Source organism: Dermacentor andersoni, chromosome 6 (assembly GCF_023375885.2).
Source record: "Dermacentor andersoni chromosome 6, qqDerAnde1_hic_scaffold, whole genome shotgun sequence".
NCBI classification, from domain to species: Eukaryota; Metazoa; Arthropoda; class Arachnida; order Ixodida; family Ixodidae; genus Dermacentor; species Dermacentor andersoni.
The window spans coordinates 84,965,362-84,982,021 of NC_092819.1; the positions used below are offsets into that span (position 1 = coordinate 84,965,362).

Here is a 16,660-nt window from a genome sequence, read left to right on the forward strand (position 1 = left end):
AAAAAGCAAGACGTGCTTATATTTATCAGAAGAATTTGGATGCTTATAAGGATCGATAATAGTTGATAACGGTCGGATCATGTCGATAAGGTTAACAAAGACAAATATGGGTTGATAAGGATCAGTTCAATTGGGACAAGGTTGATAACAACCGATTAGGGTTGATAAGGATCGGATCGAGTTCGATAAGGTTGATTACAACCGATAAGGCTGATAAGGGTCGGATTTAGTGCGATAAGGTTGAAAATTAACGACCGATAAGGGTTGACGAGTGTATATGCAGCTCAAGTTCGATAAGATTGATAATGACACTGGGCTGCCTGGGAGATGAGCAAGGGACACAATGCTTACTCATACTTTGACAATTCCAGTGGAGTTTCTGCGTTAATTTTCAATACTTCTTTGGCTTTAATGCCTCCTGAGGCACTGTAATATTGTCGGGCATGGTGGCGTGATCGCCCGGGCAACGGCAAGATAAGTCACGCTCCGTGTTCTGCCACATGACAGGTGGCAGTACCGTTTCTGCTGCAAAGTCGAATTCTTTTTTCTTTCTGTGTGTGTTTAGCGTCATACAGACGACGTGCCTTTCTAGTTTACTCGGGGCGAAACAGGTTATAATGTACCACAAATGCGGTAATTTAATTGCGATCACCGCGAAATGTCCCATCTATGCGAAATCTGAACGTAAGAGGACAGTTTTGCAGGAAGGACCTTATATAGTGCTAAAAAATTTGAAACGCGGACAATTCGAAACCTTCTCAAATGCAGTATTTCATTTCCATAATTCACTTGTATTTGTAACCGTGGCATAATTCAGACTCCAAAACGATAATAAATTGATAAGACGCTAAGAAAGCGGGTGCAGTACGATTGCGAGTCGCACTACCAGTACTTAGACCTAAATGCGTTCCTTGCTGTCCACATAATAATTTTTCAGTACTGTAGACGTTGCATGCCAGGTGATACTTTACATACGCAACATTATAGGTATTCGATTTCTAGCTGTGGTGCACCCGCAGTCCAGATGTACCCTCGCGCGAACAATCTCATCAATAAGGAAATGTCCCACGCACTTTTTACAAAGACCGGCGATGGCCAATAATCTCCCTGAACGCATGCCTTCGAGGCTATTCATATTTCATGAAACTGATTGAGTACCACATGGCTCGTGGAAAGTGCGTCAATTTCTTATTGTTTACATTTCCAACGTATCTTGTTTTTATGCAGGGCATTTCCCATTTGGGAGGTTTCGGCGCCATGTGGGAGATAGCGAACAAAGGAGGCAGGGTCATAATTACCAAGTAAGACGTCTGCAATGACATACAAAATGCTGGTTACCTACTCTTACAAATGTGCGTATGTGCTACTGGGTATAATGGTGTATCACATCTGCCATGTATTGCAAGTTCAAAATCTCCATAGAAGGTAACAGTACAACATATCATGGTACTTAACTGCGGTATAAGTAATAAGGTGCTAAACCAGTAACAAATTCGCATTTTGTATAAACAACTGTTTGATTTTTTTATCTTATCGCCAAATATGCGTGGCGATAAGTTGCTGTAAGCAGTATCCATTTCAACGTAAAACTATAACGTCAATATTCAAGAAAACTGCGTGCAGAAATTGTTTTTTTTTATGAACTTCCTTTAACCTATATAATTTAATGCTTATAGTGCCAGCAGTTTGACTCTGCGTCAAGCTCCTCGTTGTAACACAGTGTACCTGGGCTTCATGAAGGTATACGTTTCACCAAAGCAAGTAGCTTTTGTAATACCAGACCTAAAGTTAGCGAAGGCTATCAGTCCAGTGCAACTCAATCATACATTCGGGGCCCTGCGCATGCATGACATCGATGACGCAAAGAATATGCTAAGCAGTTCTATGGAGAAGCTGATGCCTTTCTTTGCGGTTGGCGAGGAGCCACAAACGTGCCCTCCTCTCTATGAAAGCACTTAATCTAAGCCCGCATTTCATTCAATAACGAGGAATAAAAACGATGCGAATTGATGTGGAACAGCATAATCTTCTTCATTCCATTCCGAATATTCTCCTAACACTCCCATTTCGTCATCCCATAATCTCCATCATAAGGTTGCAGAGCCTTCTTTCCACGCACAAATAATCCTTCCTTGATAAAACGTTTAACTTAATGTCGCTCAATACTTTCTGTTAATTCCTTCATTATCCGCACAACAGCTGAATGACATTTATCTGCCATTATACATAACTATTCAAACCAGTTTTACAACTTTGTTTGCATTATGACGCACATAATATACTTAAATGCTCATTACGTAGTCTTTACGTTTGCTCACAGCTTTCTCAGTGTATATATTACTTTATTGAATGTCCTGTTCAAATATATAGACTCAATTGCGAGTGAGTCCATGTTTTTACTACTTTTCCACACACACACACACACACACACACACACACATATATATATATATATATATATATATATATATATATATATATATATATATATATATATATATATATATATATATATATATATGTGTGTGTGTGTGTGGGCGGTGCACTTTTTTCTCTGTTCACCACGGGTGCGATCTTGTACGCGTTCCAAAATAGAACGGAGGCGGTTCGTTCCACCGAGCCAAATACGATTCGTCAATTTGAACCGTGCCGAACGCCATGACGTCAATTGTGACGCGATATCTGCTCTCAATCATTCCGTTGTCGTCTGCTTTTGGACGAACGGAACGGAACATACCGCCTATTTCGTGACGTAAAGAACGAACCGCCTCCGTTCTATATTGGAACGCGTACAAGATCGCACCCCACATGTCACTACTTTCTTGTCAATCTGTTTCCTTTCTGTGCTTTGTATTGCGTAGTATTTCAATACCAGAGAGTCCAACTCGTTCTTTTCTGCATCCCCCTCCACCTTCCACATGTATAATGCCCATTTACCGGACTTTAGAAGTGTTGTGAAATAGATAAAAATGCACCTTCGAAGGGAAACTGGGAGGTTGCGAAACAAAGAAAGTCGCTGAAAATACATATAATCATTGTTGGGGCCGCGAACTGCTTCGTCACATTGCGCAACCTGTTTTTAACTCGGTACTTCATTCTGAGAAGGCGGCTGTCTTTTGTGGTCTTGCACATGCTGCGTGTCTTATTATCAAGCCGCCCTCGCGTGAAGTCATATTACCATGACGGAGACCGTTCAAGCCGCGTCTGTATACACCTTCACGTTACTCCCATTAACAACGGTATCCTTGTAGACGGTGCGTTCCTTAAGCGACACCAGCTACTCATATTTACGCGGCAAACAGAATGAAGCCCCCAGAAAGCGCCGACGAACACTGCAGTCAAACGGCACGAACACACATGCGAAGCTCTGCTCACTAGTTCACGAATTCACGGAAGGTGCCTGATATCCAATTCTTCATATGCTTAACCTACAGTTGCTCCGTGCCGCAGACGCAGGACCGCTCGCCAAGCCATGCGTGCCTACAAACGGCGCGTTTCCGTCCTTTCGCAGCTTCAGCACGAGCCCGTACGAGACGTTCACGTCGTGGAACTTGCTCCTTGGCGCCACCGTGAGCTGGACGAGCACGTACTGCGCCAGCCAGACGCAGCTTCAACGTTACTCGAGCATCGGCTCGCTGCAAGATGCCCGCAGGTCAGCGTCACTTCCTTCTTCAGCGCCATGGTGGTAGCGGTGGTCCCGAATTTTTCTGTGGCATGGTACGCCGAAGAACTTGTTCGCAGCACTTTGGAAGCACGTAAAGCAACTCCGCTGCTTAACGTTAACTAAAACTAAAAAAAACTAAACGTTAACTAAAAGGTCTCTCGACGAACGTAAGTCACTTGTTTCATTCAGTTGTAATTGTCACATGTTCCTGATTCGTCCGCCGCCGCAAATTATGCATTTGCCACCGAAACAATTGCATCCTAATGCATTCTGTGCTGTTTTTACCAGTCACTTAAATAAATCGGCAGAATTGTTTGATACACTTTTTCTGCGTTCTGTTGACGTTCTGTTGCGATGTCAGCGACAGCGCACGTGCGCGTGAATGCGCTGTTTACGCCAAGACAACAGCTGCAGCTGCCATTTGATCAGACGCATACAGCGGCCTCCATGATATGATTGAGTATTTCTACGTGCTGGTTTTTAGTAAAGTAAGTTGTTTTTTCTTTATCTTCATTATTTTTTCCTTTTGATTTGTTTTTCAGCGATGGCTATGGACTCACTCCGCTAGTCGTTTTTCATGCCCGCGGTGACCGCCGATGCCGTGGCTGGAATTCCAAGACTACTCGCGAGAAAATTAAAACGAAAGAAAAATCTTCATTGCGCCATGAGCATCCCTGTTTATGACCAACAGATTGGCAGACCGAGATATTAACTATCAGCCAATATGCCAGCTCAGCATAAGCGTATTACATCTAGAGCTGGCGTCCGATCATTTCTCGCGTTCTAGCTCGTCGTGTTCCACCTTGCGGAGTTGGTCCCAAATTAAGCTTTCTTATTCTGCATTTAATGACAATGACTGAGCCATCTGCTTAGCCTTCATTAGTATTCTTCTGGCGCTCAGCTTCTTCTGTCTTTTACTGGATAGCGTTGAGGTCGTCATGTTTTCTTCAAGGGTAGCGTAAGGCCTATATGAATAGGGTAGCCCAAATATAGATTAGAGAAAAGCCGAATTAATCCCTCAGTTAGAAAGTAAAGGGTTGTTTTAGCAGGCTGCAGTGGCTAAGCCCTAATATGTAAGAGGAGGAAGAAAAGCCTAGCCTTTACACTTCACCACCGGGAGGCGTCTTCCACAAACGAGTACGACCACAGTCTCTTTACTTCCCGAAAGAAAAAAGCTCGCTCCCCAACTGCGTATGTTCACTCCCACAAACATCTCGCGAAACACTCTAAGGCTTTCAGCGTATTCTTCAGCTATCGCGTCACTACTTAGCGTTACAGGCAAAAGTCGAACTGTTTGAGGACGCATGAATTGTAATCGATCCTGTAAAACTTGCGCACGCAGATCTCCGGGAGAAGATTAGTTGCGAGATTCCAGGCGGTGTCTTTTCGGCTTCTGATACCTGCTTCATAGAAAGGCATTGTCTTCGAGGGGGCAGAGACACACATACTGCAGTCATCCCTAGTTGATCCAGCAAACGTAACACATATGGCACGCTAAGATTCAGTCAGGTTGGTTTGGTATTTTTACTTTAAACTGACATACTCTTGAGTTACCCTATAGCCGGGCAAGCTATTGTTCATTGTAGATATACAGCTCCCTATCTATCGACCATCGGTTTAAACAAGTAAACATTCAAGTGTATACCCTTATGAGGGCGCATGCTTTTGCTTGCTTCGTGCCTGCCTGAACGAAGTAATTTACCGTCGGGCAAAAACCCCGAGTGTATGACAGAAGGTGACCGCCCAGTAAGCTAAAGCGCGAGAAGAAGGTCATACATCCTCGCAATGTTTTAATAAGATAGTAATTATATGGAAACTCCAGACAAATTTCCGCCGTCGGCGTCGCCGTATTGTTCAGTATCAAGTACAAGAACGATAAGATCGCGATATCGCGGCTGAATGTCGTATGGTGTAGGTTCGAGGGAGAGCTTGCGAGGGCGAGCCAGGAAGGATGGTTGCTCGATGGTGCGGCGTTTTGTCGCGCGCGCGCGAGGAAGGCGGGGTGGGTGCGCGCCGTCTTCCCACGCGCACATTGAAGGGAGGCGGGGAGGAAGGGCCAGATTAGTGTACATCTCCTCTTCTACTCCGGCTGTGGCGGCTGCGCGCATTCTATCTTGGAAGTAATCTGATGTCCGTTCAAAAAATAAAAGACACGGGATAGGTGATGGCTTCGTGTGCGCTTTGTTCTCGCGCACTCGGTTTGCGTTGAAGTGAGAGGCAGCACGAAGGAGAATTCAATGTTTCAGTCTTCAACGTAGTACACTATATAAACTGGTTTATTGTGAACGAACTTGTGCCCGGGAACTCAAGAGTAAAACACTTTCACGCAATTTGCAAGCAGAGTTAACAGGAGCCTATCCCACAGTCAAGTACGTCTCCATACCGAACACACTTTCACGCGCCCCTATGACCAGGAGCCACGCCGTGACTTCTCATTGGACGGGGGACTCGGGCGCTGCCGTGTGCGCGTGCGCGAGAGACACGCGCTGCCTCGCCATCCGCGAGCCGTTGCTGCCGCTCTTTTAATGACGATGCGATGAGTAATGCCTATAGGGGCTTCAGCGATGAGGCTCTTGGAAGGGTACCTCGCGAGAATGCTCGTAACTGGCTTGTGGAGAGCTCTCTGCGGCAACACGAAGCTCGTATTTTTCCTAGGTCCTCCGGGTGAGGGTAGCAAACCAAACCACTTTCTTGTTTCTCTCCTCTCTTACACGATAGCCTAAGGACCGGAGACTCGATGTCATTTGCGCCAACGTTCTCGCGCCGATGCACGAATTTCCACACATGCTTTGAGGCTCTCTTCAGTACTTTTCATTGCTTTCTGCAGTTTCAATTTTATTGCATTTCTTTGCTCTGCGATGAAAGGTCGCCTAAACCATCCAGAAGACGCGAATACATCTTTAAAATTCGTATCCTTAAAAACACAAGCTCACGGACGCGGCCCGTCATCGTATTGCTCTTTCCGACTCGTACCCCAGCGTTGACTCATAGCGCCTTCACGAGTGAATTTGCCCCTGTAAATGCGTAGTGACTCTGCGGGTCGCACGTTGTCTGTGCATGAGTGCGATATACAAGGGATCATATTTAGGATTTATGGAATTTTAAGATATTCGCCTGTGTGAGACAGCAAAATTATGGTCCTTGACCTGGATTATACGAAGAGGCGCACAACATTAGCACGAGAAATTTAAACACTCATTAACTTTCCAGGATGACACTATAGTTTTCAGATATTATCTGCCAAAGTGCAGGACGAAATACATGGGCGTTACAGCTACTTTGGTATGGTATGGTATGGTATGATGAACTTTATTTAATGTCCTGAAGATCAACCCTTAGGTTGACGCAGGCGGCTCCCACGTCGGGACAGTAAGGTTTAACCTTACCGCCGTATCATGGGCCTTCTGGACGGCCTGTACTTGATCGGAAAGAACTCCACTGTGTAGGACTCGCCGCCACCAGTCTCTCTCCTTGACACACTTTGGTGCTTCAGCGAATATAAAAGCGTTTCGTTAAAAAGTGGAACAGCAGTGCATTTTTACGTCAAGCTTGATGGCGCGCATCTCGAAGCTGGCATCATTCCGGAAATTCATTCCAAGTGGATACGCCTTGCAAACTCATCGGCTACAATTCATAAATTGCAAGATGTGCCGTAAAGCAATTAATTCAAAATATAATTAGTGATTCTTTGTTCTTTGTTTGGCTATGTTTGTTTTCCTCGTGCAAGTATTGTCCGCTTCTATGGATAATTCGGCTCGAGAACAAGAATTATGTTAGCTACAAGAGGCTAGCTAAAAAAAAAAAAAAAGATTCGTATAACGTAAAACGTGATCAACCTGCAGGTACAGTACTTTGCAGTGTGTGTCGCGTGTTTGCAGGGCACTTTTGCTGAATATCCCGAGCCTGACTGTGGCTATGCTATTGTCTGTGCTTTCGGGGCTGACCCTCTACGCTGTGTACTGGGACTGTGACCCTATGCTCACTGGGGACATCGACAAGCCGGACCAGGTTAGGCGTTATCCTCCATTAAAAAAAAAAAAGAAAAAGGAGAGAAAGAACAAAAAAGACAAGGAAAGAAAGACTATCATCAGGCTACGGTACAATAATTAAAAAAAATCTGTTTACAGTTTAAACCCTTTGGGGCTTATCGTGCTCATAGTAATTGTCGCCTGTCTTGGTTGAATTTTTTTTCTTCGAAACTCCACGCGCGCTACTTTCCTGTTAAGGATGCTTTGTCACGCTGATAACGTGCGTGCCATCCGCGACAGCTGGAATTACCTGGCACTCAGCGTTAAAGAAAGGAAAGACGCGTGAGTTAGACGCCGGTTATTGATTGTTTGGGGACAAGATAAACCACCAAGGGTACAAACTTTTCACGGAGTGTATTTTATGCACGTCCATTGCATGCAGGACGAACGCCTCCACCAGAAATCTTAAATGTACGTTTGCATTGCGTCAGCCGACCCGGTCTTATGCCTGAAGACTTCACAATCTTATTACGCCACTTAATTATCTACGGTCATCAACTGCTGTTTTTCTGCAAAGGCACCATCTCATACTATATGAGCGGGTCAACACTCCGGTATGCTGTTATGTTAGCTTTATTTTATAATGTTAGTATTGTAGTTAGCATTATATTACTCCGCTCCTTCTATTGCTAAATCATTTGAGCTGATGGTTGGTGCGCTTTGCGGGGGGAGGGGGGAGGCAAGAGATTACCCGCAACAGAGCACGAATCACTGAAACGCTATGGAAAAAAATGAATATCTAATAGCGTTACATGGCACCTTATGTGTTGAAATTACTGGCGCACGCCAAAATTGCACTGGTCAAATAGATGCACAGCGTGCAAATAAAGCATCCTGTGACCAACAATATAGATAGGGTACATGAAGTTATGAAGTTTACCCCGCTATTGAGGAGAGTTAACTGATGGCACCTTTCTCCTGCTTTACATTTTATGTACAAAAATCTCTGCGAACAACTGCAGTTGTCCCTTTAATTGCAGCTGATGCCGTACATAGTGCAAGACCTGCTACGCTGCTATCCGGGACTTAGCGGACTGCTCGTGGCCGCCGTCTTCAGTGGTTCACTCAGGTGAGCTTAGGTTCATTTGAAATCAGTGTCACAGTATACACGGATATGCGCCGAAATTTGACAGAGATGTATACATTAATACCATAGGCCAAATTATAGAGCCGGCATATTTTGGAACAAGTGCTCGCTAGTTTTCGAGGCGGCGCACCGACTGAATTATTACTTCCACAGTTGAGCACCGTAAAACGACGACGTGAGCTTAAAAAGGAAAAATTAATTCCTGGAGTTTTACTTACGTCTCAGAACCACTGTGTGATTATGAGGTCCGTTCTAGTGGGGGACTTTTAGACCACTTGAGGTTCTTTAACCTGCGCCCGATGCTCGGCACACGGGTGTTCTTGCATTTCGCCAGCATCGAAATGCGGCCGCCTCGTACGGGATTCGATCCGGCGCCCTCGGGTTTAGCAGCGCAAAGCCAAAGCCCCTATACGCCGCTATGGAGGGTTAAGGACGACGTGACTCGGTGAGATTTCAGAACCTTCAGAGTCCGTTGTTTAGGTTCCAACATTTTCCTTTTCGTTTGTCCACACTCCTATATTCCTTGCACAGCATGTTTTATAAGCACATGGGATAGTCAGATGAGACAACTTCGATTTCACGTGAGAGCCGAGTCAGCGTTTGTAGCAGAAATCGAAGCAGGACTTGGTTCCAATAACAATATAGCTACTTTTCGGTATGCGTGTCAGTCCATGATGACAGATGTGGTCCCTGTGGAAACCTTCGTGCCATGCGTACATATGCGTTGATGTATGCCCTTCAACCAGCACACTGTCTTCCGGCTACAATGCTCTGGCCGCTGTGACCTGGCACGACTTCGTTCGTCCCAAGGTAAACCTCACGGAAGCCGCTGCTCTAAGAGTTACTAAGTGCATGGGTGAGTAAAAAGGCTTAGACTTTGAGTACAACAGAGTATACAGTCACTGCCATTGTAAGCAATTGTTTTCTTTACATTGCAGCTGCGGCGTATGGCTTGCTTTCAATAGCGATCGCTTTTGTCGCTGGAGCTATGGAGTCTATCATGCACGTAAGTACTCGCGCTAGCTCATGAACATTTATTTATTTATTTATTTACATATATTGGAGCCATTATAGCGCTATAGCAGGAGTGGGAACATCATACATTACTATACATTGCACATTAAAACACACATACCTGTACACAGAAAGATGAGTGATCCAAAAGAAGCGCTTTACATGTTACCGAAGTGTTTACTAGTGGTAGCTATAAAATATTTTAGTGATAGTGAACGAATGTTACCGAATAGAGAGTTCAAGAGATCTATTGTACGTGCGAAAAAACTGTACTTGAATGTGTTTGTAGCGGCACAAATAGGTGTCATGTGCAAGGCGTGGGAGCTACGCGTACAACTTGCGTCAGTAAACGTGATATAGCTACAATCAGAAAAACCAGAGGATGAGTTAATAATTGCATACAAAAGCTTTCAGGCTTTTGTGTGATAACCTGAAAATAATGGCTCAATGTTCAAAGATTGTTGAGGCTGTCTTGGTGAGAAACTGCGGCTGTAATTTTGGCAAATGAAACGAATAGATTTTCGTTGAACGTTACAGAGCGAGCTAATTTCACATTCATTGTACGGCAACCAAACGACAGATGCATAGGGCCCTATAACGTAAAACTATTTCAATATGTTTTTATTCCAATCTCCTGGCGTCAAATTTGCGTAACCGCCGACACAAGCATCGACCGGTGACCCGCAGGGTTATCTGAAGAGATCTATCAAACGCTGTCCTCATTTATAGGAGGTCACTTTTGTTTGCTTTAAAAGCGAATGACATTGCCTACACTGAGCGGCTTGTCTTATCTAATTGGCTGACAACAGGCGAGGAGCACGCTCAAGTGGAGATGAATTCGATTGGGCCGAGCCAGTGCACTGAAAATCGATAACGGGATGAAGAGGGTGGTGCCGGCGTCCGTGAATGGTCCGCTTTCCATTATTTAGCTTGTGGTGACTGGTCGAAAATCGCGACGGCATGCGACGGAAGGTTAAAAACGCCGCTAAAATGGGTCCTCAGCAAAGAATAGTTGGCAGAACGAGGTCATAAACGTGCCGAAGTTGCGCGTAAACGTTACACAGTCACGCAAAAAGCTTTATTGTATGCAAATAAACACATGCTCTCCTGCGGGTGCGAGTAGCCAGTGCCTGAGCGATCGGCGTCAGCCATCTTTTATTCCTTTTCGAACGGGGTAGCCTGCGGCTATACAGAAGAAGATTTAGTTTTGTTCGGCATATTATTGCAACTTTAACGCGTACACATCCCTTTGACGCGGCGAGTTTTGGCGGTATTGTGACGTCGGGTGACAGGCAGGTGAAGTGGGTGCTGCCCAAAAACTTTTGACCAATAGCCGGGAGCTAAAGGCGAAAAGGCATCGAATCAGAAATAACTGTTTTTCTTTTTTCGGTCAAATCATGCATAATCAGTCTGTACACATCATATCAGATGGGGACGTATCGCGGCTTTCGTGACGTCGTGTGACAGACAGGTGAAGTGGGGGTGGTCGAAAAAAGTTTTTGACCAATCGTGGAGGGCTGATAGCAGAATTGGAATAGAAAAATTTGGAATAGTTTTACGTTATAGCGCCCCACGTCACTTTGACGTGGTGAGTTCTCGCGGTTTTGTGACGTCGCGTGACAGGCAGGTGAAGTGGCTATCGACCGAAAACATTTCACCCATAGCTGATGGCTAACAGCGAAAATGCGTCGAATCATAAATAAATATTTTTTTTCTTTTGTTCTTTCCAATGATGCATAATCAGTGTGTACACTTCATATCATATTGGGAGCAATCGCGGTTTTCGTGACTTCGCGTGACAGACAGGCGAAGTGAGGGTGGTCCAAAAATGTTTTTGACCTATCGCGGAGGGCTGATTGCAGAATCGCGATAGAAAAGTTTGGAATAGCTTTACGTTATAGCGGCCATATTCTAGAACAGGGCACCATTAACGTTTTATATAATAGCAGTTCAGTACCGCGGACGGTCTTAGCTAAACTGCGGCGCAAATAGCCTAATTTCTTTGGAGCTTTCCCGTTTACCTATTCGATATATTTAGACCAAGAAAGGTGTTCTGCTAGAGCGACACCTAAGTATTTATATTTAGACACTCTTTTAAGTTGGATGACCTCCAGAGAATAATCGAACAAGAAGGGGCTCTGTCTATTGGAAAATGACATCACGATGGTTTTGCTACAGTTGACGTTCATTTGCTACGTTTTGCACCAAGCGCAGAAACACATGAGAGATTGGGCAAGACGGTGGTAGTCATCAATGGAGTTAATATATTCGTATAATACACAGTCATCTGCATAAAGTCTGATTTTATTTGAGGCGCTACGATGTAAATCATTGACATATATCGGAACTAGTAAAGGGCTTAATATGAATCCCTGAGGAATGCCTGTCGTAACGTCGACAGAAATTTATTCCACTTAGTCAAAAGAAACAAATTGTCAGCGACAACAAAAAACTGGCTATCCAAGAAACAAGACAGGAAGTTTTGAATATGGCGTTTCATTTTACCAGTAGTTTAGAATGAATCACAGAGTCAAAAGCTTTAGAGAAGTCAATAAAGATGGCATCCACTTGATTATTTATGTGTAGGTTAGAAGCGATATCATACACAAAATCGACTAATTGAGTTACAGTGCTATAACCACAACGGAAACCATGCTAGGCAGATGTTAGAACCTCATTAGAGTTAAGGAACTCGATTTCATTTTGTGAATAATGTGCTCTAACATCTTGCATGACTGGAGTGTGAGAGATATCGGCCTGTAGTTAGAGAGTTGTTGTTTATCACCTGATTTATACAAAGGCAGGACTTTGGAAGTTTTCCTTTTAGTTGGTACTTCACTAGAGTCTAAGTAGGTCTGGAAAATTAAGGTAAGGTAATGAGCTGTCCAAGAGAGTATCCTACAAGGAAAGAATTCGGGATACCATCTGAACCGGTACACTTTTTAGCGTCGAGATTCAAGATTAGGTTTAAGGCACCATCAGAACTTATTACGATATTGCCTAGTTTATTAGTTTGTGCATCATAACTCAACTTTGGCGCTACATGGTTATCGACTGTGAAAACAGATTGGAAGTATGAGTTAACAGCATTCTAAACTGCGGTGGCGTCGTTAGTAATAGCGTCGTTAATCTTGAAGTCCAGAACCTGCGAGGATTTGAGTTAAGTAGAATGGGTGGTTACATTGAAAAATATAAATCTTTAGAATTTTTAGTACGAGTACAAAGTTCATATTTGGCTTTCTCAAAAGGAACGCGAAGCGCAGGATTAGAATGCTTTGATTTGCGTAGTCTACCAACACGGCATGACAGGTGCAGGATATCTCGGTTAATCCAAGGAAGCTTATTATGCATCTTTTTTTGCTTTTAATGGAACGTAATTACTAATGCAAGATTTTGCTAACGACTCAAAACGATCAACAAGACTGTCAACATGACATTCGGTACTGAGGGACAAAAATGGTCAAAGTTATCTGCCAGATTATCAGTCATAGACGTATCGTCAGCCTTGTTAAAATCCTGAAATGTGGAATAGCTAAAGCGTTCATGTGGGATAGGATAGTAAATGTGCACGAGAATTGCGTTATAATCCGAAATTCCTTCCAACATATCATACTTAGAGCCTAAATGAGCAAAACTGTCACTGATAAACACTAAGTCAAGCATGGAGTTTTGTCGCGTATTCTTATCAACTACACTCTAAAAACTAGGAAGGGTATCGCAGGAGTGAAGCTGCCGGTTCACTCTTCAAAGCGTCGTTTTACTCTCGCAAAATGTCGAGGAGAGTGAAATGCATTGTTCACTCTGTCACCAAGGAGAGAGTGAAATGTGCTTTTCACTCTCCCCTTCAGAGAGAGAGAGTGAAAAGACTCTTGCGACAATAGAAAAGAGAGACTCTTGCGGCAATAGAAAACAAAACGTAGCGTAATCTTCTGCTTCAACTGTAGGTGGCTGGCCCCGAACATGGCAATGTATCATTCGTGCACGCTGAGCAAAGAACACATCGTTTTGCTTCTAAGAGAACAGGCCGCCGCAGTTCAAAGGAACGCGTAGCGAGCGCTCTACTTTTTCACTCGGAGTGGCTCCACCGCGCGCGCGCGCGCTCAAGATCGCGGAACAACACAGCGCCGGAGAAAGTAGATCCATCCAGCGAGCACAGGCCAGCCGAGGGAGATCGTGTGGCAGCCATCTCGCGTCGCCACGAAAACACGACAGTCGTTCGTCATGCCTTGGATATAACAACAAATCCTCCACGGTAAGTGAATTCTAACTTAGGTGCACATTCTCCGTATATGTCATGCTATCGCCAGGAAGTTGTCGCTGCGCTTAGCCGACGCGATTGACAAAGGACTAGGCGTACGCGCTGTCTCTTGATGTCAATCGAAAAAGCCAGTCGTCGCGATAACTGCATGTGATTTTATCACTTTGCCGTTGTCAGTAAGAGCTTTAAAAATCGCAAACGCTGCCAGAACTATGGTATGTTCAATAAGACGCCAGGCGAGAGGACGCTTAAAATGGTTAGTTCACCAGCCCGTGATTCCGAGCCTATGCGGAGCGTGATTAGCGTGCGTTTTGCGTGTTTGAATTTATTCAGTTTGGCAGTCTACTATGTACGGAACGCTGTTGAACTAAGGAATCACATAACAGAAGCCGTCATTTTGCTGGCAGCATGCTTTTTTTTATAAATAAACCGCGCGCTTGACGGTGTCTCGCGCAGGGGGAATCTGCGACCACTGAAGTTACGTGCAGCACCAGTGCTAGTTAGAAACTTTGCCGCAGGCATTCAGCTGCATGCTGCAAGAGGTCAGTTGGGCGCGTTATCTTGAACTTACTGAAAACGCATGAGGAATCCATGTTTTATGATGAAAAAAGTATAAACCCCATATAAGCGATCTTGCGCGCGGCAGCTACAGGCGACGCGACGGAGATGGCTGTCGCGTTCGCTCGTCGCCTACAAGTCGTACTCCGTGCGAGCGACGATTTTGAGCGACGCCTCCCCGGTGTTGCCGGCATGAGGGCTGCAGTCACGCGTGACGCGTGCTTTAGTAATTTACGTTGATGTATTTTACTATAAAAAGTAGCATAAAATATTTCCGGAGGTCTTGCAGTACGTTCTTATCCTTGCACGTATAAAAATTGAATCATTTGCTCGTTCCGCGCGACAATCGGTAGTATTTGAGCGATGTATGTATACATCCAGTTCCGGCTTCGCGCTATTGGCTAGTCGCTCATAGCACTTCTGGGCGACGAGCGACGATTTCTAGATTTCCAGAACCGAGCCATCTGTTCAAGCGACGGCCCGTTTTGTCGCTCGTCGCCGTCGCGCACTAAATCGCTCTCACAGTGTTTATCCCTAAGACTGAACTGTTTTGGTCATGTTGAAATGGTGTGATTATAGGTCTGGTTTTGTCTCCTGTTGCGGTTTTCGTGCACGGTGCGAAACTGAAAGGATGCTTATGTCTACGAACTCGGTGAATTGTCGAGCAGCTAGTTACGCATCGGCATCGAATATAACGGCTGCTGTGTGGAATTACAATTGCAGGGGCGCTTTGCATACGCTTATTGTTTTGGACATGCCTGTGCATTTGCTAATATGAGTTGGCGTGTCAGAGTTATGTCATATGAACAGCTAAATCAGCCTTCCTCTGGGTGTTACAAGCGTAATGTGTGCATTTTGCTATAGCATGGCAGATTATGATGTGTTTATCGCTTGAATATTTTTAGTAGAGAAATAAAATATCAAAATAAAATGTTGCTTTAATTCCGTGTTACCATTCTGTCGTACACAGAACAATAGGATGGTGTAATAAACTAATAACTGCGGTTTAACTGCAACTTTACATGCCTACAAGAATCTAAAATGCTAGATTTCAAACTGCAGCAGTAGTCGGGTCTGTCAAAAATGAACTCCACTGCGCACCTCATGCATGAAAATAAGTTCATGCCTTTTAGTAAGCTTAGATGCAGGCCGCAGTGAACTTGTTAGTATTGAAATGTGGGTAAGCTTGCCATAACAAGCCTTGTTGCCCTTTTTTATAGGCACATCCATATATCCATTGAGCTGAAGGACAATATTTTCATCCCTACTGAGCATCATGTTTGCAGCTATAATCCTCAAATTATGGCTTCAGCAGTGGCACAACCAGGCATGGTGCGGGGGGGTGGGGGGGCACACTGGGCACGTGCTTAGGATGTGTCACAAGTGGTGTTTGCGATACACCAGACTCATGACAGACCTATGACGTCTGAAAATGACCAATATTCTATTCATTAGCAGGAGTATTCTAATATTCATGAAAAACAAGGATGAACTGTGGTTTGTTTTTTTGCTTAAATCTAAAAATTGAAGTTAGTTTAGCAGTTGACTGTTGCAGTCATTTGGATGTTTTGCATGCATTTCACTAGGAAGACTAAGAGCTAAGACTTTTTTATTGCCATTGCCTTGACTGTCTTGATGTTGTTTTGCACCATGTCCTTGTGTTGACTTTTGCATACGATATTTTTCAGGCACCCGCTTTAGATAACGCAAGAAGGCAGCTGCAAGGACACGAGGATGTGAAAGAGCTAGTGCAGCGCGACTTCACGTAGTGCAGAGGAGCCAATGCCGAAAAATCAAAATACATTGGCATGTTATTTGGACAAGAAAACTAGTATGTGGGTATATTGGGTGTACCATTTGACCAAATGTCAACAAAATCAAGATACAGTATGTTACACGAAGATGAAAATTCTCACGTGCTCCAGGCAGTCATCTTAACATGGTATATTTATGTAATGTCTCTGATTGGAAAGTCAAATCAAGTATGCTCTCTGGAGACAAACACATAGCAGCAAGTGTCATTGAAAAGTTAAAAATGTGTTTTAAGAAAG

At 44.2% G+C, this 16,660-nt stretch overlaps 2 protein-coding genes across 2 annotated transcripts in view; both read left to right on the forward strand.

Moving 5' to 3' along the window:
- Window positions 1-16,660, forward strand: part of LOC126522990 (sodium-coupled monocarboxylate transporter 2-like) — a 132,805-nt gene that overhangs the window by 78,304 nt on the left and 37,841 nt on the right. The gene's annotated exons all lie outside the window — the stretch shown is intronic.
- LOC126522991 (sodium-coupled monocarboxylate transporter 1-like) overlaps window positions 1-16,660 on the forward strand; it is a 71,864-nt gene that overhangs the window by 27,142 nt on the left and 28,062 nt on the right. Inside the window, exons 6-11 of the mRNA XM_072288785.1 lie at window positions 1,228-1,301; window positions 3,512-3,652; window positions 7,543-7,672; window positions 8,673-8,761; window positions 9,526-9,635; window positions 9,718-9,785. Of these exons, the coding sequence (XP_072144886.1) occupies window positions 1,228-1,301; window positions 3,512-3,652; window positions 7,543-7,672; window positions 8,673-8,761; window positions 9,526-9,635; window positions 9,718-9,785 (612 nt within the window). The remainder of the gene's footprint in view (window positions 1-1,227; window positions 1,302-3,511; window positions 3,653-7,542; window positions 7,673-8,672; window positions 8,762-9,525; window positions 9,636-9,717; window positions 9,786-16,660) is intronic.